Source organism: Arvicola amphibius, chromosome 10, assembly GCF_903992535.2.
Source record: "Arvicola amphibius chromosome 10, mArvAmp1.2, whole genome shotgun sequence".
NCBI lineage: Eukaryota > Metazoa > Chordata > Mammalia > Rodentia > Cricetidae > Arvicola > Arvicola amphibius.
The window spans coordinates 98,821,027-98,845,366 of record NC_052056.1 but is presented as its reverse complement, the minus strand read 5'-3'; the positions used below and the strand labels follow the sequence as shown (position 1 = coordinate 98,845,366).

General features: G+C 50.0%; 1 protein-coding gene across 1 annotated transcript in view; it reads left to right on the top strand.

The window, feature by feature from the left end:
• Nucleotides 1-23,921, top strand: part of Snx8 (sorting nexin 8) — a 57,948-nt gene extending 34,027 nt beyond the window's left edge. Inside the window, 12 exon segments of the mRNA XM_038346669.2 lie at nt 828-1,018; nt 3,868-3,985; nt 5,954-6,031; nt 6,034-6,065; nt 7,538-7,546; nt 9,725-9,805; nt 10,052-10,212; nt 11,046-11,178; nt 17,324-17,392; nt 19,031-19,177; nt 19,482-19,631; nt 22,549-23,921. Of these exon segments, the coding sequence (XP_038202597.1) occupies nt 828-1,018; nt 3,868-3,985; nt 5,954-6,031; nt 6,034-6,065; nt 7,538-7,546; nt 9,725-9,805; nt 10,052-10,212; nt 11,046-11,178; nt 17,324-17,392; nt 19,031-19,177; nt 19,482-19,631; nt 22,549-22,662 (1,283 nt within the window). The 3' untranslated portion in view covers nt 22,663-23,921.
• The last annotated feature ends 419 nt before the right edge of the window (nt 23,922-24,340 follow it).

Here is a 24,340-nt window from a genome sequence, read left to right as displayed (position 1 = left end):
ATGGCATTGGTATCCCTCATGGCTGTGCCATGTCACCAATACACATTCAGTCAGGTCTTCACTTACATATTCATTCAGAGTATCCTTGGCTTCCCACAAGACCCTGTCTGGGGAAAAAAAAAAGAGGGGACCAGAAAGATGTCTCAGCAGTTTAGAGCATTGGCTGCTCTCCCAGCAGACCCAAGGTTCAATTCCCAGCACTACACCTAATAACTGTCTGTTAACACCAAGTCCAGGGCATCCAATACCCTCTTCTGGCTCCCATGGGCACTGCATGAACCTACTAGACATACATGAAGGCAAACATATATACCTATTTTAAAAGATGATGTAGATGGCAGAAAGGATAACATGTGAGACTGACCTATGGCCTCTACATACTTGTACACAGACATGGGTTTACTGGCACCATCATGGTAGTGGTGTCTTTTTTCCTGGTGGTAATGATGTGCAGCATTTCTCTGTGTGCTTTGTGACCTCTGTACATTTTTGGAGAATTTATAACAATTTATACAATTTATAATTGTTTGTTTTACAATTTATAAATTAAGCAATTTATAAATTAAACAATTTATAAATTGTTGTTAAATTTCAAGCATTCCCTTCCTCCCTAACTGCTCTTTAATAGTTCTCCATGGACTTATCCATTCACACAGATGAAGCCTCCTAGTAGGGTTTCTTCTGGGTGTTGTACCCTGGGGAAGGGGGTGGGTCTGGTGTGGCTCTGTGGCTGTGGCCAGAGTCCATTTGCTGAGCCAGCACAGGATACAGGGAGGCCCTACTCCCTGAGCAGCTGTCGTTACCTGTCTTTATCTTGTCTTCCTCAGGCCCACGAACATCCCAGGTCACTGAGCAGCGGGACCTGGACCCTGGGCGAATGCAGATGCCGCAGGGGAACCCGTTGCTGCTGTCCTACACCCTGCAGGAGTTGCTGGCCAGGGACACGGTGCAGGTAGAGCTCATCCCTGAGAAGAAGGGCCTGTTCCTCAAGCATGTGGAGTATGAGGTTTCCAGCCAGGTAACTGAGACTTGACATCGTGCTTCAGGGGAGAGCCCCAGACCAACCTGGGACAGGGTGGTGGGAGAGCCGTCTGGCTGGCTCTACAGTGTGACCCAACACCTGATGACACAGTTGAGCTGGCCAGACAACTTCTGAATACCTGCTGGTGCCAGAAGCTGGTTTCCAGCTCAACTGGATCTCTATCAGGTCAATTCTTTTGAGTGAAATCTTTTTTCTTATGAATCTTAATATCTCTCTGTGTCTGTTTTTTTATTTTTTTTTTGACAGGATCTTGCTATATAACCCTAGCTGGCTTTGAACTCATAGCAATCCTAGTGCCCTGGCCTCCTGAGTTTTCAGATTATAGGCCTGCATTACCAGACCTGGCTTGTAGAATTTTTTTTTTTTTTTTGAGATAGGCTTTGAACTATCAGAGATCTGCCTGCGTCTGCAGATATTCCCCAAATACTGGGATTAAAGACATTTGCCACCATGCCTAGCTACAGTCTTTTTGACTCCAGAGTTCATGCCTGTGCTGGTTGGCAGTGTGGGAAATTCTCTGACAATTAGAACATCATCCTTGGGTAATCTGGGCCCCTACCCTGCCTTCTGTTTACATAGGAGGACCAGCTCATGCCCTTCACCTCTTTGGTGATGCCACCTTCCTGCTCTCAGGCACACTAATGTCTGGGTTCATCAGACACAGCTCTGCTGTGATGGTCTTGGTGATCCGCATGTGGTGTCTCCAGGGCTTTGCCTATCTTGGTCATTTTGTGCCTTCATCCATGTGGTTTGTTTGTTTGTTTGTTTTTGTTTTTGTTGTTGTTTTGTTTTGTTTTTGTTTTTTGGCTGTCTTGCCCCAGGTAGGATGGATTTGGGAGCGTTTTGCCACCTGTCCTGTGATAGAGTAGTTCGTGGTTAACACTGTCTTCAGTACGTGAGAGACTTGTAGGAACAGTACAGGGCCCACACCCTTCTGAGAACGCACGGCCCTAGCTGTGCCAGGCTTAGTCTGAAAAGCAGTGAGTATCTCATCTTGGGGCAAAGGCCCAGTGTGCAGGTGTCCTTCCTGTCACAGATGTCTGCCATATCTGTCATCCTCCCTCCGCATCTCCTTCCTTTCTTCCCTTCCTTCCTTCCTCCTTCCTTCCTTCCTTCCTTCCTTCCTTCCTTCCTTCCTTCCTTCCTTCCTTCCTTCTTCCCTTCCTTCCTTCCTTCTCTCCCTTCCTCCCTCCCTTCTCCCCTCCTTCCCTCCTTCCCTCCTTCCTTCTTTTGAGGCAGTCTGTAACCAAGGCTAGTCTGGAAGTCCTAGGTACCCCAACTGACTCTGAAGTCTTCTCTCTGCCTTCCAAGTCTGGGATGATAGGAATGACTCTCTGCTCTGTAAAGTCAGGACTCGCAGGGCCTTTGCTCACCAGCAGTCAAACTGTGCTTGGGCTTGCCGAGTTGAGCTGGGCCTCCTCGGGGACAGCAGATCCATCTGCCACCCTGTGGTCTTACCTTGCCACAGTGTAAGCTGTGAGAACCTGGGAAGGGACTCTTAGCTGCAGTGAAGCAGCCCTTACTCCTGGGCCAGGTAAACAAAATGTGGGAATTGCAGGGTTTTTTTTCCTATGTTTTTTGTTTTTTTCTTTCCTTGTTGGGATCTGTTTCTACTTCTCAGTGGTAGGGTCACAGGTGTGTGCCACCTTCCTGCTTTTTCATGGATGCTAGAGGTCTGAATTCAGGTCCTTACGCTTGTGTAGTGAGCACTGTACCTATCTGGCCATCTCCTCAGCCTCATGATTTACTTTTTAAGAGCAGGATGATTCCCATCAAAGAAGTGAAGAAGTCTCATCATGGCAAAGTGCTATCTAAATGTTATAATTTGTATTTCTATATAGAATTGTAAAACTTTTACTTTTGGCAAAAACTTGGGGAAGCTTGGAGTACAATGTGTGGTCAAGGCTAGCCTGGGCAGCTTAGTGGGACCTGATTTCAAAAAGTAAAAAGAGGGATGGGGATGTAGCTCAGTGGTAGAGCACCTGCTGAGAAACCCCCAGTGAGGGGCTGGGGTATGACTCAGTGGTAGAGCACCTGCCTAGATTCCCCCAGTGAGGGGCTGGGGTTTGGCTCAGTGGTAGAGCAGCTGCCTAGAATCCCCCAGGGAGGGGCTGGGGTGTGGCCCAGTGGCAGAGCCCCTGCCTAGAATCCCCCAGTGAGGGGCTGGGCTATGGCTCAGTGGTAGAGCACCTACCTAGAATCCCCCAGTGAAGGGCTGGTGTGTGGCTCAGTGGTAGAACAGCTGCCTAGACTCCCCCACTGAGGGGCTGGGGTGTGGCTCAGTGGTAGAGCCCCTGCCTAGAATCTCCCAGTGAGGGGCTGGGGTGTGGCCTAGTGGCAGAGCCCCTGCCTAGAATCCCCCACTGAGGGGCTGGGTGTGGCTCAGTGGTAGAGCACCTGCCTAGACTCCCCCAGTGAGGGGCTGGGGTGTGGCTCAGTGGTAGAGCCCCTGCCTAGAATCCCCCAGTGAGGGGCTGGGGTGTGGCCTAGTGGCAGAGCCCCTGCCTAGAATCCCCCACTGAGGGGCTGGGTGTGGCTCAGTGGTAGAGCACCTGCCTAGACTCCCCCACTGAGGGGCTGGGGTGTGGCTCAGTGGTAGAGCCCCCTGCCTAGAATCCCCCAGTGAGGGGCTGGGGTGTGGCTCAGTGGTAGAGCACCTACCTAGAATCCCCCAGTGAAGGGCTGGGGTGTGTGGCTCAGTGGTAGAGCAGCTGCCTAGAATCCCCCACTGAGGGGCTTAGGTGTGGCTCAGTGGTAGAGCTCCTGCCTAGAAGAAATGGTGTGGTTGCTGATGTCCTGCTTGCTGTGCTCCCTTTGTTTTGTAGCGTTTCAAGTCCTCTGTGTACAGACGCTACAATGACTTTGTGGTCTTCCATGAAGTGCTGCTTCACAAGTTCCCATACCGCATGGTGCCAGCCCTTCCGCCCAAGAGAGTGCTGGGAGGTAAGTCAGGGTTCAGGGAGGCCAGAGAAGTGGGAGCAAGCTGCCCTCCTAAGTGGCATGGTGCTGGGTGGGCCTCTTGTAGCCCAGGATGCTGCTGCTTATGGTCTAGGAGGGGCTTGCAACAGGGCTGCAGTATACACGAGCTTTGGTTGTTCTGGGGTAATAGCTGTGGCTTAGTCCTGTTCTGGAGGAGAGTGGCCAGCCTCAGGTCCTTTCTGGCCCCAGTGTTGTTTGGCAGGGTGCTTTAGGCTGTCTATGGGATTACTAGTATCTGACTTGCTTTTTGTAGGGTGCCAGCCATCACAGGATCTTACTTGTGAACCGCAATGACCTCAGAACCCTACTAAAACTTGATTGATTGGCCTGTGTATTGCTTCTCTCTCCCCTCCTTCTCTCCCTCTTGGTTTTTCAAGACAGGGTTTCTGGGTGTAGCACTGGTTGGCCTGGAACTAACAGAGTTCCACCTGCCTCTGCCACCCGAGTGCTGGGATTAAAGGTATGAGCCATCACACCGAGCTTGTATTGCTTTTCTTGTTGCTATAACAGAATGCCCAACAAAGGCAATGTGAGGAAGGATGGTGCAGTCTGCGGAGCGCTCATAAGGCAGCTGGTTACATTGCATGCATAGTCAGGAAAGGAGAGGTGGAGGTCTCAGCTCTTTTTCTCACCCTCAGACCAGGGCAGAGTTCTGGTCACCTTTAGGGTGTGTCTTCTCCCTCCAATGAATCTTATCTAGAAACTTCCTCACAGACCTGTCTAGAACTGATCTCCTAGGTTATTCCAGATCCTATCAATCAAGCTGACAGTAATCAACCGTTAAATGAGTAGGCCACTCATGGTGGTTGATGCAGGAGGATCTTGAGTTCCAGGCCAGTCTGAGCTATACCAGACCCTGTCTCTACAACAGAAAAGTAAGACTTTATGCCTAGACAAGGCACAGTGACTGCCAGTTCACTTTCCCCATTTCCCTACCTTTCTAGTGCAATTGACTCTGCACAGGGAGGAACTTGGTTGGGTTTTATGTAGTGAACCTCCTCAATGTGGATATAAAACATGTATACATCTTATACCTGCTGGTGGCTCCGGTTTCTGGTGGCCTGCTCCTTCCCAGCCCTCTGTACCTCTGGGAAGCTGTGCTCCTCAGTAACCAGTGAGCTGCCAGGGAAGGACCCTTGCCTGAATCCACCAGGTCGTAGTGCCTGTGATTGACAGAACTCTAGGCAAACATTGTCACCTGACTTGGCATTGGAGCCCGGCCTTGTGGACACTTAGAGGGCTTGGGATGGTGGTGGGTATGGGTGTGGGCCTTATCTCATTTTGTTTCCTTTAAAACTTAACGTTAAGACTAGCTGTTCTCTGCTCCTGAGTGTTGGTATTATCATGTGTCACCACACCTGACTTTTGGTATTGTGTTAAAGTAACTTGTAACTTGGATAATCCTGGAACTCTCTGAGAGCACAGTCTTCCTGCCTCAGCTTCTTAAGTGCTGAAATTAAGGCCTGCTTGCCACCATGCCTGCCCTAATAATAACAAACTTCTACGCTATGAGTGCAGGGAAGCTGAGCTGCATCATCAGCCATGATAAAGCTGTGTGCTTCTCGTGATGTTTTACCACATTCTCCTAAGTTGCCTGTGGTATATGGTGGCTGGTGTGAAGTTACACTGGTTTCCAGACTGCTTTTTGTGTGAGCTCTGCAGTCCAGGCCTGACCTCAGACACTGTAGCTCTGGCTGTGTTCCATCTTGCTATAGTTTCTTGCCTCAGTCTCCCAAGTGCCTAGGAAACAGAGATGTGTGTGGCACCCAACCTCCCAGTGTTCTCCATTGAAACGGACAGTCTTGGCCATTCCTGCACCTATGCATGCTTGGGGCCTTGGAGGTGGAGCTCTGCTGCCCTCTGTTCTTAGCCTCAGAAGCTGACTCTGAGCAGGGCTCGCAGACTCCATAGTAACCCTGTACTCTCCTCCAGCCGACAGGGAGTTCATCGAGGGCCGCCGGAGGGCCCTGAAGCGCTTCATCAACCTGGTGGCACGGCATCCACCCTTCTCAGAGATGTGCTCCTCAAAATCTTCCTCTCTTCAGTGGCTCAGTAAGTGTGTCCCTCAGGGTCCTGTCCTGGGGAAATTCTGGGGCCTTAAACTCTTGCTGTATTCTATTTTTTGTTTGAAACCTGTTTGCACACTTAGGCTGGCCCAGCTTGGGATTACACTGGAGGCAATCTTCCCGTCGTCAGCCTCCCCAGTGTGGAGCCCATACCTGGATTTTTATTCCTTAACCCTGTGTTTTCTTCCTGTCTCCTGTTCCTTGTTTGAATGTCCAGAGTGGATTTGTTTATGATTGACAGAGCAAGGTTTCTTTCTGTAGTACAGGCTGGGCTGTTTGGGGACCAGCCTTGACAAAAATACCTCTTGCCAGGGTAGAGGTGTGGGGATTTAGGAATGGAGTAAAAGAATAGGAAGAGGCGAGTGAAAATAATAAAACGGAGAAACATGGAATAGTACCAGGAAGGAATTCCAGTGAGTACTGAAATTTGTCCGCATTTAATTTCCAACTGTTTAAAATACCCCTGACCCCAAAAGGTAGGAGTATGACAAAAAAACTACATTAACATAATATAAGAAATGAACATTTCAATGAAGGTTGCAGGCTAGAAACAAAACAAGTTCATGCTCATACCCTAGGCCAAAACATTCTGTAGGCAAACAACTGCCTGGGTGGAATACAAAGTTATCTCCTTAAGGGAACTGGAACTTAGTTGGATCCTTAAACTTTTGTTTGAGGTAGGAACATATCTACTTCTCTATTCCTGAAGTACAAGGTCTGGCTATTAGCCATACCTGTTGACAGTAACCTAGATAGCAGAACTCTCTGCTCTACATTTAGGTGGGATCTTTGTTTTCGGTAGAAGCACAATAACCTTGAAGGAACGAGAGGTAAGTTCCAACCCTCTGACCTTTGGTCAGCATGGAAATAGGCTCACATTTTTGGACCTTCATACAGTACATTATTTTAAAGAGGCTTCCTTGTGTGACTTGGAGGCTTTGTGTACCTCTGGCCATGGTCCCCTGGAGATAGAAGCTTTCTTCCAGTGGGGCTGTGGTGGAGTCTAAGGCAGGACATCATGTGTGCCTGTGTTAGGAACCACAGTACTGTATATAGTACTGTGCCCAGGAGTGAGCCCAAGTGTTTTTAATTGTTAGGTGGGAGGTACCACCAGTTCTTGGTAGGTGTACCATTCAGCCTGTACACCATGGGATGGTTCGTGAGTCAGGCAAGGGGCTGGAGATTAAAACACAAGAGACAGAGACAGGGGTCATCCTTGAAACAAGAATGCCACTTTTTATTATGTTCCAGGGAAGTTTATATAGGGCCACACCCTAGCTCTCGGAATTATTCAGCTGCAAGCCCACCAGAAACCACTCCCCTACCATCAGGAGCTCATGAGGGTCTCGTGCCTAGAGCAGCTGCAAGTACAGGAAAACAGTGTTTATTCCAGCAGGCAACGGGTCATAGAAAATTCAGGGTCTGAGGGTCTGTAGTCCCCAATAGGCAGGCGGGTTCTGTGATGGGTGAACAGAGTGGGGAGGGAAATATGCATTTGAATGAGCAATCACGGCCTTCCGACCTTTACCCAACTCCTAGGCAGGGGACATGGGGCAGTCAGGAGTGAGCCCAGTTTGTGTTGTATACTGTGTGTGTGGAATATGTACATGCTGAGTCTTGTGTCTGTGTGTGCATGCTGAGGGTAGAGGAGGGTATCCTGTTCTCTCCATCTTCACCTCAGTTTCTAGAGACAGGGCCTTTTACTGGACCTGGGGCCGGGCTGGTAGCCCACTCCAGCCTTCCTCCTGTCTCTACTTCCCTCATGGCCATATACAGTTGTTTACATGCTGGGGTGTCGAGCTTGTCCTCATGTTTTAGTGGCAAACGGTCCTACCCACTGAGCCAGCTCCCCAGGCCAGCTCAGCTTTTACTTCCCCAAGGGGCAGCTGGACTCCTTAGGAGGTCCTAGGCTTTCACTTCCAGCAGGTGACACCCCTGGGTAACTCTTCACCCACAGTGGATAGTGTAGGTGCTTACAGCCTTCCTCGTTTGTTTGTTTATTGTGCCTTCGAACCTTGGGCCTCATGATGTCGGCACCTACTTGCTGTCCAGTGAGACTGCTAGCCCTAGTGTGGTTTTCGAGCCTGGGGTGCAGTGGTGTTGGATTCTAGAGCAGGAATGAGGGTGGAACCAGGAAGCCACCTGTACTCCAGGCAGAGGCTTAGGCAGAGGGTATGGCGCTTCTTTTTGGTTTTTCAAAGCAGGGTTTTTCTGTGTAGCCTTGGCTGTCCTGGAACTAGCTCCTGTAGACCAGGCTGACCTCGAACTCATAGAGATCCACCTGCCTCTGCCTCCCGAGTGCTAGGATTAAAGGTGTGTGCCACCACTGCCTGGCGTGTATGGCACTTCTTACTTATGTTGACAGGAAGGTTTCTTGTCTCTTTGTCTGTCCATGGATGGTCTGTGTGTATAAAGTCCCTGGTCCTCAGTTTTCCTTTTTGGTAAAAGAGAATTAGAAATTGTCTTTAAGCTTCTTCACACAGGCTTGGCTGCCCACTGTGTGTTTCTGTTTCCCAGGTGACTCTTTGCCTGATTTGAAGGCTTGGCTTTCCTAGTGAGGTCTTCATCCAGAGCCACATGTCAAGGCCCGGCCTGAGACCAGTGCCCCTACTTTTCCTTTCCTACCAACCGTCCCAGTGCTCTACAGATCTCTAACCCTGAGGATCTGTTTACAGGAAGCAGCAGTCTCTTCCTGTCCACTGCTGCATGGAGTCTGAAGGATCTTGTGGCCCCATGCCTGTCTTGGGTCCATGCCGAGCCTGTCGTAGGTGGAACTTTGTGATTCTGGACATGGGCCTCGCTCTTTTCTGGAGGTGGCGCTTGGCTGTGCTCCTGTCCTTCTGCTGGACTCTTTAACTGCAGTTTAACTCTAAGGGTCTATGAGACAGCAGAGACATTTTGGAATGCCGGAAGGCCGGCAAATGCACGAGAACAGATTTCTCTTCAGAAGGCTGCCTCTGTTTTTCACTGTTTAAGACAGGGACTGGAACTCAGGAGTCCCCCGCCCCCCTCAGCCTCTTGAGTTCTGGGATTGCAGGCATGCACCACCTCACCAGACTCCTGAAGAAGCTTGTATTTGTCTGTCTCCCTCTCTCTTCTAATAGCGTGCGTGCATGTGTGTGTGCGCACACACCCTATGGTGGATGTGTGTAGTATGTGTGCAGTTGTGAATGTCTGTGTGCATGCATGGAGCCTGAAGGAGGACATCTGGTGTCCTGCTCTATCACTGTCTGCCTTACTCCTTTGAGACAGGGTCTCTCACTGAACCTGGAGTTATGCTGGTAGTCAAAAAGTGCCAGCCATTCTGCCTCTGTTCCCCAGTGCTGGGTTACAGGCGTATGAGGCAACATCTGACTTTTGGCCTGCGCTCTAGGGATTCTGAATTGGATGCTTGTGTAACAAGTGCTCTTACCCATTGGACCATCTTCCCAGCCTCACTTTCCTGAGACAGGGTCTCGTTGTGTAGCCCCTACTGGCCTGGAGCTCTTTCTCCTGCCCGAGGTCTCCCCAGTGCTGAGATGATAGGCAAGCCTCACCAGGCCTAGCTCTCGTGTTGGCTGAAGTAAGGCGCTTACTTGCTCTCAGCTGGGTGTCATTTCCAGCAGAAGAGGATGAAGCTGTCTCTTTCCTCTTCCAGGATGTTCAGCACAAGCTCAAGGAGGCGGCCCAGTGCGTTGGAGATGAATTCACGAACTGTAAGCTGGCTGCTAGGGCTAAGGTAGTTTTCTGATTTTGGGTTTTCCTTCTCCTCTTAAGCAGATGAATGGTAGTGCTAACCCTTGGTTATCCTCACCATGCCTCTGTTGGGCGATGGGGATCACACCGTTATCTACCACCTGCCCTTGTTGGATCCCCTTGTAGCGGGGTTCAGCTTTTAGCCATGAGTAAGCAGGCTCCAGGATGTCCTCCTCTCTCTGAGACTAAACATCAGGCCACTGTCTCTTTTCTTGCCACCCTTTCCTAGGACTTCCTCCCAGCTGACATCCAGACCCAGTTTGCCATGAGTCGGGAGCTGATTCGAAATGTCTACAACAGCTTCTACAAACTTCGAGACAGAGCCGAGCGGATTGCGACCCGCGCCATCGACAATGCTGCCGATCTTCTCATATTCGGGAAGGAGCTCAGGCATGTGGCCCGTAGGGACTGTGGCATAAGTCTGGTTGGGGGCTGGGTCTGCCTACCACCCTGACCCATTGCACTGTGGGAAGAAGAGTTGATCCACAGGTAGTGGGGAGGGGGCAGGAGAAAGCAGTGGTGATGGTTATACAGGGCGCTGGGACCCTCACACAGCTCCTATAGCTCCCACAGTGTAGTCTTCTTGGCACCTTGCACTGCTGTGAGAAGACACCTGACAGCAGCCACTTAAGGGAGGAAAGAAGTGTTGATTGTGTCACACAGTCTGTGGGTGCACAGTCCGTCATGGCAGGAAAAACATGGTCGTAGGAGCGTGAGGCAGCTGGTCATATGACATCCACAGGCAGGAAGCAGAGAGAGATGGACGCTGGTGCTCAGCTCACTTTCTTTTTATTTAGTCTATGCCCAGACCAGGGAAAGATGCTACCTTCTTCAGTTCCCACCTCAGTTAACCTAGTTTAGAAGTTCCCTCAAGGACATGCCCAGAGGGTTAGATTCTCCCATGTTGAATTAGCCAGTACAAAATATAAAACAAAAACAAAGAAAGTTTGCTTGCCTTGGCAAGAGCAGCCAGTGGCAGACCAAGCTTCCTTTGTAGGGGGTGTAGAACCCATCTTCCCCAGCTCACAGACGTTCATGTCTTGTTGGTAGTAGCAGTGATTTCCTGGGTCTAGAGGGGCCTGAGGCCCTGCCTTCCTCACCTACTGCCAAACGTCCCTACTGAACCTTCCAGAGTCTCAGATCGCTCCCAGGAGCTCTGACCCTCCTGGGAACAGAGTTCTAGGGAAGGGACAGGCAGACGAGTGTGTGTTCTGTTCCTACAGTGCGTTAGGCTCTGACACAACCCCTCTTCCCTCCTGGGCTGCTCTGCACCTCAGCACGTGGGGCTCCCTGAAGCAAGCACTCAAGGGTCTGTCCGTGGAGTTCGCGCTGCTTGCAGACAAGGCCGCTCAGCAGGTGAGTGGCTTCCTTCTCCTTGGGTCCCTTGTCCCAGAACATGCTGTCCCTTGTGGTGGGGCACCTTTTGATTAGCCTGGCTTTGAGAGCTCTGTGTAGATGATCTCCTGTCTCAGTGGAAACTGCTTGTGCCCATCTGTTCTGGGTGGTTCTTCCTGAGCCACTTATGCTTCTGAGAAGGCCGCTAGTGACAGAAACAGATTGGGTCCTTGTTCCCAGCCCTGGTGTTGCTGAGGTTAAATGGATCTGTCCTTGGCACCGTAGTCCTGTGCTTGCAGTTTGCTTCTGGATGGACCACATATTTCCCCTTTGTGCCCACTTGTGCTTGGCAACCAGTGACTTAACCCATTGGAATAATAACTAAGTGCCCAGTACCACAAGAGACTTCCTCCTCTGTATTCACTTATTAACCTCAAAGTTCTGATATGTGTGCAGGAGCTGTACGTATTTTTTAATTTGTTTATTTATTTTTGTTGTGTGTAGTGTACTGAGGGCCTTGTATTTGTTAGACAGGTACTCTACCACTGGGCCACACCTAAGCCTGGCACTGGGGGACTCTAGACATGTGCTCGGCCACCAAGCTACTTCACTAGCCCTCTTTTTACTTTTCTTTGGTCATTGTTGTTGAGACAAGGTCTCATTAAGTTGTCTAGCCTTGAATGCCCCTGCATCTGTCTTTCGAGTAGCTGGCACTGTCTGTCTGGTTGCCGCTCCAGCTACAGTTGTAAATAAGTTGATATCCTTCTTGAAGCTCTGCTCCCTGCTCAGGACCAGAGCTTTTCAGGTACCTGCCTGGAGTGATGCACCTGCTGGGGACTTGGCGGATTTTCTCGGAAGCTCAGGGCCCATGAGATTTCTGTGAAAGAGGGAGTTTGATCGCTTTGTTTGTGTGGAAAGTCCCTGATTTTCTTCTGCCCAGGGCCAGTAAGTTCCCTTTAGAAATGTGCCTGTATTTTTTTATTGTGTGTGGTTTATATGTGTGTCCAGATACACATGTATGTGTTCATATGTGTCTGGAGATCAGGAGATGACTTCACATGTCATTCTCAAGGATGCTATTTATACCTCCATTAAGATAGGGTTATTTGTTGTCCTGGAGTTCACCAGTTAGGCCAGACTGGTTGCTCATCGATCCCCAGAGCTCATGTCTCCATCTCCCAGCACTGGGAGTACAAGCGAGAGCCATTATGCCCTGAATTTTTATATGGATTTTGAGGTTTGAACTTGAGTCCTCATCCTTGCAAGGCCAGCACTTTACACTATCTCTCCAACCCTCATTGTTGGTGTCTTTTGCCTTTTTAATGAAAAAAAAGAACCTCATATACATGGATGTGTTTGTGTCTATATAAATGTTTGTGCACATGTGTGCAAGTGCCCGAGGAAGTCAGAAGAGGGTGTTAGATCCCCCAGGAGCTGGAATTTTGGTAGGTTGCTAGCCACCTTCTTTAGGTGCTGGAACTGAACTCAGGCACTCTGCAAGAGCAGCAGGTGCTTTCACCACTGAGCCGTCTATCCAATCCCCTAATTTTTAAACTTCATTTATTTATTGTATGGTAGGGGTGGTGCGTGTGTGCCACAGTGTGTGTGTGGAGGTCAGAGGACACGAAAAGGAGTTGATTCTCTTCTAAGTGTGGGTCCTGGGGATTGAACTCAGGTCTGAAGGTTGGTGGTAAGTGTCTTCACCCACTGAGCCATCTCACACTAACCCTGTTAATCAGTTAGTTTATTCCTTCCCATTGTTAGTGCCCCTTTCCAATTTAGAGGCTAAGACTCGAGGTGTCAGGCTTGGCAGGATGGAGAGGCAGGGGCTTGGGCAGGATCTGTGCTTTGTAGTTTGTGTGCCATGACGTTGCTACAGGAACTTTGGTTTGGATCTCGGTTTCTCCATTGGCTAGATATAAGAGGATCGAAGTAGATCATCAGTGTCTTTCATCTTTTTTTATTTTTTATTTTTATTTTTTTGTGTGTACATGGGTGTACCACAGTGCATGTGTGGAGGTCAGAGGACAGCTTTGGAGAGCCCACTCTCTCTCCCCTTCTCCCTTGTTTAGATAGGGTCTCTTATGTCTGCAGTTCTGTATACTCTGGGGTGGTTACCTGAGAGCTCCCAAGTGTTTCCCTGTTTCTGTTCCCGTCTCTGGAGCTTACCAGGTATTCTATGTGGGTTTTGGGGGTTGAACTCAGGTAATCATGCCTGCTTTCATAGTGGATGCATTTGACCACTGAGTCACCTCATTGACCTCAACTATTTCTCTCTCTCTGTCTCTTAATTTTTTGGAGACAAGGTCTCACTATGTAGCCCTGGCTGGTCTAGAACTCATCTGCCTCTGCCCCTAGAGTGCCACCATACCCTCCCTTGCTGACTATTTTCTTTGTTAAATGTGCATGTGTATGCATGTATGCGTGTGTGTGTGTGTGTGTGTGTGTGTGTGTGTGTATGTGTGCACATTATGTATACTGTGGAGACTAGAGAAAAAGAGAGACTCAGTTCCTTTCTTCCACCTGTATGGGTCCTGGGCATTAATCTCAGTTGTCAATCTTGGCAGTAAATGCCCTGCCTGGCAGAGCTTCTCACCAGCCCCAGACTACTTTCTTTTAACAGTGTAACTCTCCTCCGAGTATGGGCTCACAAAGCATACATGAAGCTGTTTGTCACAGAGCCTAGGCAAGCTTCTTTCTACTCAGTGGGAAGCCTTAGGTCAGGTGCTGGGATTCTGCAGTGCACAGGATGAAAATCTCTGCCCAGGGTCTTTCTGATTCAGCTGACTCGGTGTTGAAGTTCATGCATCCAGAGCTCTGGGTGTGCAGCGAGTAGCTTGAGGCTCTTCCTAGCCCTGTGCTTCTTTGACATTTTTGAGTTCTTTATTAAAACTCAACTTTGGGGGGATGTACTTCTCCCTTATTAATATTCCTCCCATTCCTTAGGTATGTTGAAGTTAATGGAATTTTGTTTTGCTTAGTTTAGGGTCTTAGGTTTTGGGGGGACAGTATTCTCACTTTGTTCCTGAAGCTGACCTGCTGCTTACTTTGTAGCCAAGCTTGGCTTTGAACTTATGATTCTCCTGCTTCAACCTCCTGAGTGCTGGGATTATAAGTGTGCACCAACACGCCCAGCTTGGTGTGTGTGCATGTGTGCAAAGGTCAGAAGAGGATGTCGGGGTCTTCATCATTGTGCACTGTTCCCTTGAAACAGGGTCTCTCAGTGAACCTGGAGCTAGGCAGGTGGTCTCTGTCCCCACTGATACTCCTGTCTGCTTCACAGCATTGGCGTACAGATGTGCAAGAGGCCACCCCTGGCTTTACCTGAGAATTGGTATCTGAATTCAGGTCCTCATGCCGAAGTGCTAAAAAAAATCTGTTGAGGAAACAACTGCTCCAGCCCCTGTATTTTGCACCCCTCCCACCCCAGACAGGGTTTCTCTGTGTAGCTTTGGAGACTGTCGTAGAATTCACTCTGTAAACTGGGATGACCCCGAACTCACAGAGATCCGCCTGCCTCTGCCTTCCAAGTGCTGGAATTAAAGCATGTGCTACTTCCACCACCGCCTGGCTGTGCTGTGCATTTCTTGAAGGCATGTGCTTGAATGATCAGTCTTTCTCTTTTTTCTTTTTTCTTTTTTTTTTTTAAATTTATTTATGTATAGTGTTCTGCCTGCATGCATATTTGCAGGCCAGAAGAGGACATCTGATCTCATTATAAATCGTTGTGAACCCCTTTGTGGTTTCTGGGAATTGAACTCAGGACCTCTGGAAGAGAGCATCCAATGCTCTTAACCTTTGAGCCATCTCTCCAGCTCCCCCTCCTTTTAAAAATCATTACTATGTGTATGGTGTACCTGTGTATGCATTTGTGTGGAAGCCAGATGTTTACATCATGTGTCTTTGTATACTATTCATCTTTTTTATTTTAAAAATTAATTTATGTGTGTGGATGTTTTGCCTGTATATCTATGAACCATGTGTGTGCCTAGTACCTGCAGACACCAAAAGAGGGCAATGGATCCCATGGTACTAAAGTTATAGTCAGTTCTGAGCTACCACATGGGTGCTGAGAATTGAGTCCAGGTCATCTGCAAGAGGAGCCAGTGCTCTCAGCTGCTGAGCCACCTCTTCAGCTCCTCTGTTGTAATGAGATGGGGGCCCTTTATTTGTCCCGGCCACCTGGCTAGTTTACACCCGAAATAATCACACAGAAACCGTATTCATTAAAACATTGCGTGGCCCATTAGCTCTAGTTTCTTATTGGCTAATTCTTACATCTTAACCCATTTCTATTAATCTGTGTGTCGCCATGTGCCAGTGGCTTACCGGGAAAGATTGAGCATGTCTGACTCTGGCGGCTCCATGGCAGCTCTCTGACTCTGCCTTCTTCCTCCCAGAATTCCATTTAATTCCCCCCTCCCTGCTTACCTAAGTTCTGCCCTATCAAGGCCAAGGCAGTTTCTTTATTCATTAACCAATACAAACAACACGTAGAAAGAAGGACCTCCTATACCACTCCTCCATCTCCCCCCTTCTTTAAAAAGGCATCTATCTATCTATCTATCTATCTATCTATCTATCTATCTATCTATCTATCTATCTATCATCTACCTACCTACCTACCCACCTATCTATCTGGGTAGGGTCTCACTGTGCCTCCCTACCTTGCCTGGCACTCACTGAGATCCATCTGTCTCTGCCCCTCCAGTTTGCCACCATATCCGGCTCCAGCTTACTTTTTGAGACAGGCTCTCTCACTGAACTCCAGTTCAGCTAGATCAGATAACCTGCAAACTTTCAAGCTCCTGGGTTTGACCGCTTTCAAACCCCACCCCCTCCCAGAGCTCTGGAGTTTCATTAAGCGTGGTACCACTCCTGGCTTTTTATGTGGGAGCTGGGAATCTAAACTCAGGTCCTTGTGTTTGCATGGCAAGTGCTTTGCTGAGCCATCGTCCCAAGCTTCTTTCCTTACTTGGGAAATCTTTGGCTCACCTCTTAACTTCCTGGAACTTACTACCTAGTGTCTGAACTGGCTGCAGTCGTGAGATTGAATTACCTGGGAACCTCCTGATTTAGTGAACTGAAGCTTAGGCGGTCATCTCACAGAGTCCCCCTGAGGTGACCACATCCGACTCTCAGTCCAGTTCCTGTGTTTCCATGAAAGTGTCTTCATTTCCTGTCAATCTTCTGCCTCCTCTTACCCTCATGATTCTTCGTGCCCAAGTCAATGTGCAACTTCTGGGGTGAGCATATCTCTTGGCTGCAGCTGGAGTACTAGGAGCTTTAGGCATGTGTTGGCTGGGACATGTGTGCATGCACACATATGGGCAGTATGCACATGGCTGTCACTGTCTCCAGAGTGCTTCTGCTGCATGTGTGTTGGAAGCCAGGTGTTGTGTGGGCGACTGTTGCTCAACCTTGTCCCCAGGGTGCCATGAATGAGTTTCAGCACTGGGCTTTCCCTCATCACCAGATACTCTAATAGGGCTGTCTGTATGTCTGTCTGCTTGTCACAGTTGTCATGCTGCCTGTATACAACGTCTGGAGCCTGGAGCCTCTGTCCCATCCTCCCCTGCTTTGGCTTCCTGGAAGGGCTAGAATGTCTGGGTCACTACTCCACTCATGCCTCCCCATACTAGGTCCTGTGTTCCTCTCTGGTATCTTCCAGATCCCTTTCCAGACCTCTTTCCCTATTGTTAAATGGCCCCTCTCCCAGCATCCTTCCTGCATCTGTCTCCCTTTAGACATGCATAGCTTCAGAGAGAAGCCGTTTAAGTGTTGGGCAGAGCTGCTGGGCTAGCATGAGGTGTGGCTCTATCTTACCTGTGAGACACTGCACGTGGAGGGCCTAAAGGAGATGTGTCTGGAGTGGAGAGGGTGCTGCCCTGCCCTCATAACTGACAGATTTGAGGACATCTCTGCCCTGACCTGCAGGGCCCCCAGTAGGGAAACAGGGCCTCCTGAAACCTGAGCTGGTAGCTCAGAAGAGCTTCCAGGCCATGGGTAGGGAGTGAACTCTCCAGGGGTGCTGGGTTCTGGGTGGCATATGTTGGTTAATTCGAACTCACCCTGTCCTCTGAGCTGTGGTTAGGTATGGGGTGAGTTCCCAAGTGGGTGCTGTGTCCTGGGTGCAGCATGTTGGCTAACTCATCCTTGTTTTTAGGGTAAGAAGGAGGAGAACGATGTGGTGGAGAAGCTGAACCTCTTCTTGGACTTGCTACAGTCCTACAAAGTGAGTCTCTGACATGCTGTCTAATAGTGACCTTGGGTTATTGAAGGGTGTGAGGTCAAGGCTGTGTAGGGAAGGGACTGTTGTGATTTTGTGTGACTCTTCTGAGGAGAGATGCAGAGAAGCATCTGTTCGCCCCAGATGGACACTGACAGCTCAGGGGAGAGATGCTGCCTGCGTCCAGCTGCTGAGGTTATTGGGACTGGTTATAGAAGTGCCAGTGGCTCACAGGTGTCTGCACCACGAAAGCGTGGTCCCACTCCCCATTCAGGTTTTAACTTTTATTTATTCTTTGGGAAATAGTATAAGTCTCCCCTATCCTCCACGAGGGAGTGTTAGTGGGCCTGATCTCACGAAGAGATCATGTGAGTCCTCACAGCTGCTCTTCTTCAAGATGGCGATGGTCACATCTGACCAGAAGGAAACCTGTCTGCCTGAGGGTCCCTTAGGCTGGCTCAGGGCTCCTGCTAGCACCCCAGAAGGCCCCTAAGTTGAGGGGGAGATAATTGCAGCGTGTGGTAGAAACCAAGATGAGTGAGTATGTGTGACTATCGGGCTCTCGAGTGATTGGGGACCTGGTCCATATGCAGAGGCTTTGCTGCTTCTCATGGGCAAGGATTCCAGGAAGCCAGGCTGAACTTTGAGGTGACTTTGAGTGGCCAGCGTCCATGAGGGGTGGCTCATGTTATGGAGGTAGAGAAACCTTCATTACAGAAGAGCCCCAGGAGAGCTGGCCCAGTGCTTACAGGGAAGAGTTTGCTGTTGCCTGAGATGTTAACACGTGACTTCTGCCCTTCAGGGGCTTGTGTTTCCTGCATGTACCACCATACTGGTCTCTTGTCGGGTTTCTGACTGGGGAAGACAACTGATGCCAATATGTCTTCTTTCTCAGGCACACTGTCCTACCACCAGTAAGACATTGGCTATAGCCGGGTGGTGGCGAGTGCCTCCCAGCACTCGGGAGGTAGAGGCAGGCTTGTGAGTTCGAGACCAGCCTGGTCTTTAGAGCAAGTTCCAGGATAGGTTCCAAAGCTACAGAGAAACCCTATCTCAAAAAACCAAAGCAAAGCAAAACAAAACAAAACAAAACAAAAACAAACATTGGCTGTCTGGAGTTGGTAGTGTTAGTAGTCTGAGGTGGGGCTGCCTCAGAGCCCTGAACTAGACAACTCCCATTCTTGAAGGCAGGTTCTCCTCTGGGGTCTGGGGTCGTACAGTCTGCTCTTGCGCAGACTAACCTGAGCCAGGAGATCTGAATGAGGCTTGCTCTGAACCAGAGTGTGTATGTATCTTTCTTATTTTAATTACATTAATTTGTGTGACTGTGTGTGTGCATGTGCAGAAGTCAGAGGACAGCTTGCTGGAATCAGTTATTGCTTTCCATCATGTGGGTCCTGGGAATCAAACTTAGATCATCACCCTCCTCCCGCTCCAGTCCTGTCCTGGACTCTGTCTGCACAGGAAAAGCCGGTGCTCCCAAGGGCCTTGATTGCTCTCTGCCAGTCAGCATGAGCCTTTCTGGCTGCGTCTGCTCTCCCCTTTCAGATGGGAGATGGGAGTGTTTGATGGTCTCCAGAGCTTCCAGGCTCTGGGTCCCTTTAGGGTGTGCTGCAGTAGGTGAGCATGCCTCCCTCCCTGCAGGACCTGTGCGAGCGGCATGAGAAGGGCGTGCTTCACAAGCATCAGCGGGCACTGCACAAGTACGGCCTGATGAAGAGGCAGATGATGAGCGCCGCGCATGGCCGAGAGCCCGAGTCTGTGGAGCAGCTGGAGTCACGCATCGTGGAGGTAAGCAACAGGCAGGCGACAGCAGGCAGCTGTGGGTTGCATGTGGTGTGACATCTGGAGTTGCTCCATCAGCTCTTCCTGGTCTGCTGGGTGAGCTTAGGGATTGTGAGTGTGCAGAGCAGGGCTGGGACCTGGTGGAGGTGGGAGCTGTCCCAGGGGCTCTGCAGCTGTGTGCCTGGCTTTGCATTTCTTTGGTGTTCCCTCCTGTGAAAGTGAGGGCAGGGGTCAGCCCCCAGGCTCAGAGCAGATCCGTCCTACATCCTCATATCCGCTGGTCTAGTGTTCACATCGGCTCTGCTTACAGCAGGAGAACGTGATCCAGACCATGGAGCTCCGAAACTACTTCTCCCTGTACTGCCTGCACCAGGAGACGCAGCTCGTCCACGTCTACCTGCCTCTCACCTCGCACATCCTGGGGGCCTTCGTGAACTCCCAGATCCAAGGGCACAAGGAGGTGAGCCACCCCTGTCCCCGCTCTCACTAACACCATCTTGTTTTCAGCTGTCTGGCCTGTGGCCTGCAGTCAGTGACCTCAAGAATGGAGTTGATACCCATTGGCCTTAACAGTTCCTAGGTGTCCCAGCCTCTTGTGTGGTCAGGATGGTGACACCAAAAACTTGTGAGCAGGATCAGAAAGATGTCAGGAAGTTCATTCCTTTTGCAAGAACTCTAGGAGTCAGGGAAAGCATACAGATTCTCCAAGCCCCACAGTTGAAGAGAAGAGGTGGTGGGAGTTAGTTTGGCTGGGAACACTGTACCACAGAGGAATTTCCTAGAAACTCCTTGTCAGCTGCCTTTAGGGATGGCCTCTGGAGCCGCTGGGGGAAGAATTTTTATGAATACTCTGAGACGTGGAAACCCTGGGATGCTTACCCTGTGCAAGTGGCCTATAGCTCTGGGACCTCCACTCTTGCTTGCTTTCACCAGCTGGGGCTGAGGCAGCACTTCAAAGAGGGTGCCTGTCTAGCTCCTTAGTTGTATGATTTTTTTCAAGAGGTGGTGGTGTAAAACTAATGCCTACTAATGTGATGAGAGCAGCCCAACTAACGATTCATTGAAGTCTATTTGAGTAAAATTAGTTCTTTGGGGGCTCTTACAGAATGGATGCTTACAGACAGCTGCACTTCCCCTCCTAAACTGCCAACTCCCCAACAACTAAGTCCCTGTTTTAAACCTTTAAAAATTTTATTCAATATTTATGTTTATGCATGAGTTTATAGGTATCACATATATGCAGGAGTCCACACAATGTCAGATTCCTTGGAACTGGAGCTATATAGGTGGCTATGAGCCACCTGATAGAGGTGCTGGGAACCAAACCCATGTGGTCTGCAAGAGCAGCAAGTGCTCGTAACTTCTGAGTCGTCTTTCCAGTGTTTCCTGTCTTCCTGTGAGACAGGATCTCACAGAGATCTCAAAGAGATCTGCCTGCATCTGCTTCTTGGGTGTTGGGATTAAAGGCATCTACCACCATACCCAGGGACACTTTCTTTTCTATCATTTTTATTATTGTTCTTTTTATTTTTTTGTATGCATATGATGTGTATACATGTATGTATGAATGTTTGCATGTGAATTGGCATATATGCACTTATTTGGAGGTCATGGGTTGATATGAGAAGTCTTCCTCTTTGTGTGCATGCGTGTGGAGGTCATGGGGTGATGTGAGAAATCTTCCTGTATTTGTGCATGTGTGTGGAGGTCATGGGGTGATGTGGGTAGCCTTCCTGGATCATTCTCCACCTTATATATTCAGGCAGAGCTGCAGTTTCCTGAACCCAGAGCTCACCGTTTCTGTTAGGGTAACTAGCCAGCTTGCTGAGGGCGTCTTCTGTCTCCCTTCTGTCCCTTCTGTGTAGGCTGTCACGTCTACTTGACATTTACTTGGGCATCCAAACTCAGATTTACATGGTGATCACTTTAGCCCTCCTAAGTTTTTGTTTTATATGGCTTTGAGTTTACAGTGGAATCTGGCTTCAGAGCACTAATGTCAAAGCAGCAAAGGTGACCACTGACTCAGAAAACATTCAGAGCCAGCAGGAGTTCTGTGTCTGTGTGTGTTCTGTCCTTACCCTATCAGAATCCTGCTGATCTAGTAAACATTGAACAGCCTTGGGGGGGAGAGACAGCCTATTTGGTTTCAGGCTGGCATGTGTCTAAATGGTGGTTTGCTGCAAGATGGAGTCCCTCTCTCTGGTTAGAATTTGGAGGGCTAGTTTGATCGCATTTGCTTTTCTAGCCCCATGTAGCCCTCACACATAGACACCCATCTTCCCTAGCTGGATTTATTTGGTCTTCCCAGTTACCCAGTTGCTCTTGCTGTCTATGGGAGCCTCATCTCCCTCGAGGAGGCATTTGGTTATCTATTCTATGTTGGTTACAGGGACTGAATTGAGCTCATCAGGCTGCCGGTAAGCATCTTTAGCTGCCAAGCCCTCTTGAAGACCCGGCCTTAAATTTTTGATATTCTGCCTCTACCTCCTCCATGTCACACACCTGGCTTATGTGGTAGTGGGGATTCAAACCCAGGGACCATGCATGCCAGGCAGATACTCTTGTGACCTGTGTGGTTCCAAGATCTGAAAAATGGCCAAAAAGTACAACCCCCCTAGTTTCTAAATGTTTGCCTGGGTGTCATGGTTACATAGTTACCGATCGAACTGTCACTGCTTGGCAGCTGTAATGGGTGATGGGCAGAGGCTGTGTTCCTTCCAGCTAGTCCCTGCCATTAGGGAACACATAAAGGTATGCCAGGGGGCATTAACTTGTGAGATTTTTGGGGATACATAGTGGCTGGACTGTGCATGTTGGGTGAGAAGTCTCAGTGGTTCAGGAAGAAGTTCTGCTTGGCTAGAGTTCCTGGTACTTGGCCTGTCCAGTAGCTTGCACAGTGTGCAGGCCAGTTGACCTGCACAGTGGGTAGAGAGCTCGCCGAGTATACGCAAAGCCAGAGTTCCATCCCCAGTACTGCATATAGCCAGCTACAGCACTGCCCAGTACTTGGGTGATGGGGGCAGTAGGATCATCTTCTGTTGTATAGCAGTTACTAGATTTCCTTTTACTTTTTGTATGGGGTGCTGAGGATCAAACTTCTTGTGTATGTTTGGTAATCTCTCAAACTCTGAACTATATCCCAGCCGGTTTTGAATTTTAGGTCTCACTGTAGCCCAGGCTAGCCTGGAACTCGCAATCCCTTTATCTGAGCCTTTGGGGCGTGGGTCAACATTGGGAGAATAGGTGTGATTTGCCTTCACTTTCAGCTCTGGTTGTGGAGCCTGGTATGTGAGGGAATGTAATATGAGTGCCCTCCTGTCCTTGCCACCAGATGACAGGGCATGGCCACCTCATCTTCCTTTCTTCCTCTCTTGCAGATGAGCAAGGTATGGAATGACCTGAAGCCGAAGCTGAGCTGCCTCTTTGCTGGACCTCACAGTGTGCTGACACCACCGCGCTCCCCGCAGGAGGATGGCGTGTGTTCCCACTAGTGGCAAGGCCCACAGCAGAGCTCCCTGTGGCCTCACTAAAACCTCTTTGCAAACAGTGTGTCCCTGGCTGATTTCCTCCAGGCAGCAGCCACTGCCCTGAGCTGCCTGTGGGCTGTGCTGGTGGTCTTTGTGGCGTGGCTCCCTGCTCCTGGACAGGAGGTCTATGTGCCCCTAGCCTGCCCCATGGCCTGTTGATCGGGTCAGTAGTGGGAAATTAGGGTGCTTTGGAATGGATTGTGCCCAATGCCCACATTGTGAAGGGTTACCGAGTGCTGGGGAGCCTAGGGGTTAACCTAGCAGCAAAGAGGTGTGGGGCTGGCCTGCCCTGTGACCTGGCCAGGAGCTGGCCGGTCTCGAAGGATGGGACTGTGATGGCAGATGAGGGCCTGGGAGGTGTATTAGAGGCCAGGTGGGAAGTATGATACCCAGTGGTTTGGTGCTTTGGAGGAAATGTCTCATTCCAGTGCTGTCTGTGAAGCCCTGGTCCAAGGCCTCTTGAGGTGCACTGTAGATGAGGGCTCAGGGTCCTTTCTTGTATTAGGTTTTGGAGGGTGGGGGTGAGAAGGGGTTGTGGAGGAGCACTGGAGATGGGCATCCTTGTTGGGTGCCCTGGCCTCAGGGTCAACAGTGTGGGTCACTTTCCCCCAGGCTGTCAGGCAGCAGGTTCCACCTGAATGTGAACTGTCTCCTTACAGCCTGCTCTGCCGCTCCAGTGCACCCTCCCCCGTGCTTTTAGTGCTCTACCCCCCACCCCCCAGCCTGGCGGTAGAGCCTGCCTTTTCTCACATAGTCACTCCCCGCCTGGGTTGTGGGCGCCTGACTCCAAACTTGAGGTTCCATCCCCAGGATGCAAGGGAACCAAGAGTCCCTGCACCCCTCTGGCATCCTGCTGCCCGAGCCTGTGTGCCACACCACAGCCGTGCTTGGGGCTGCCAGAAAGATGGGAAGCACAAGCATTGATGGATCTCCCCCCTCCCCCCTTTCCTGGGCCAAGCAGGGGGCCAGCTTCAGCCTTAACTGGACAGTCCGGGGCCAGCACAATGGGAGCAAAGGGAACACCTCTGGGTGCTTCCTACTCAGTGTTAGCCTGCCTGGCTTAAGAGGCTAGGCAGAGGCAGCAGGGCTCCGGGACATCTCTGTGGGGACTTTAAGGGATTAGTCAGGAAGCTGGTGCTGTGGGATTCCGCTCGATGAATGAAGCACTTTATGGACTGCGGGAATCGGTTACTGCCACACCCAATAAACTGGAAGTGTTTACAGATGGTTTCCATGCTGCCATTTCTCTCCACAAACCGCCATGAACATGGTCAAATGTTCTTAGAGTCTTAAGTTTCGGGATGGGCAGTTGCCCCTAGCCTGGTGTTCCCTGTTGGGGAGTGTCGTATGAGAGTTTCCTGGATATAGAAGCATTGCTTCCTCCTGGAGGGAGGCTCCTCAGACTCAGAACATCTTCAAAATTTACAAGTTTGAGAAACCTGAAAAGCACATGGTTCACAAGGTCCCTCCCTGCAGTGGTGCCCACAGTGACAGTTACTAAGGGAAGTAGACGCTGGCCTGTCGAGCCCCCTGCATAGTGTAGAACTCCAGGGCTGTGGCTCAGTCCTAGCCTATGCTGTGGTTGGCTCTTCTGTGACCTAAACCCTCGCTCACACTCTTGTAAGTAACCCCACTAAGCTCA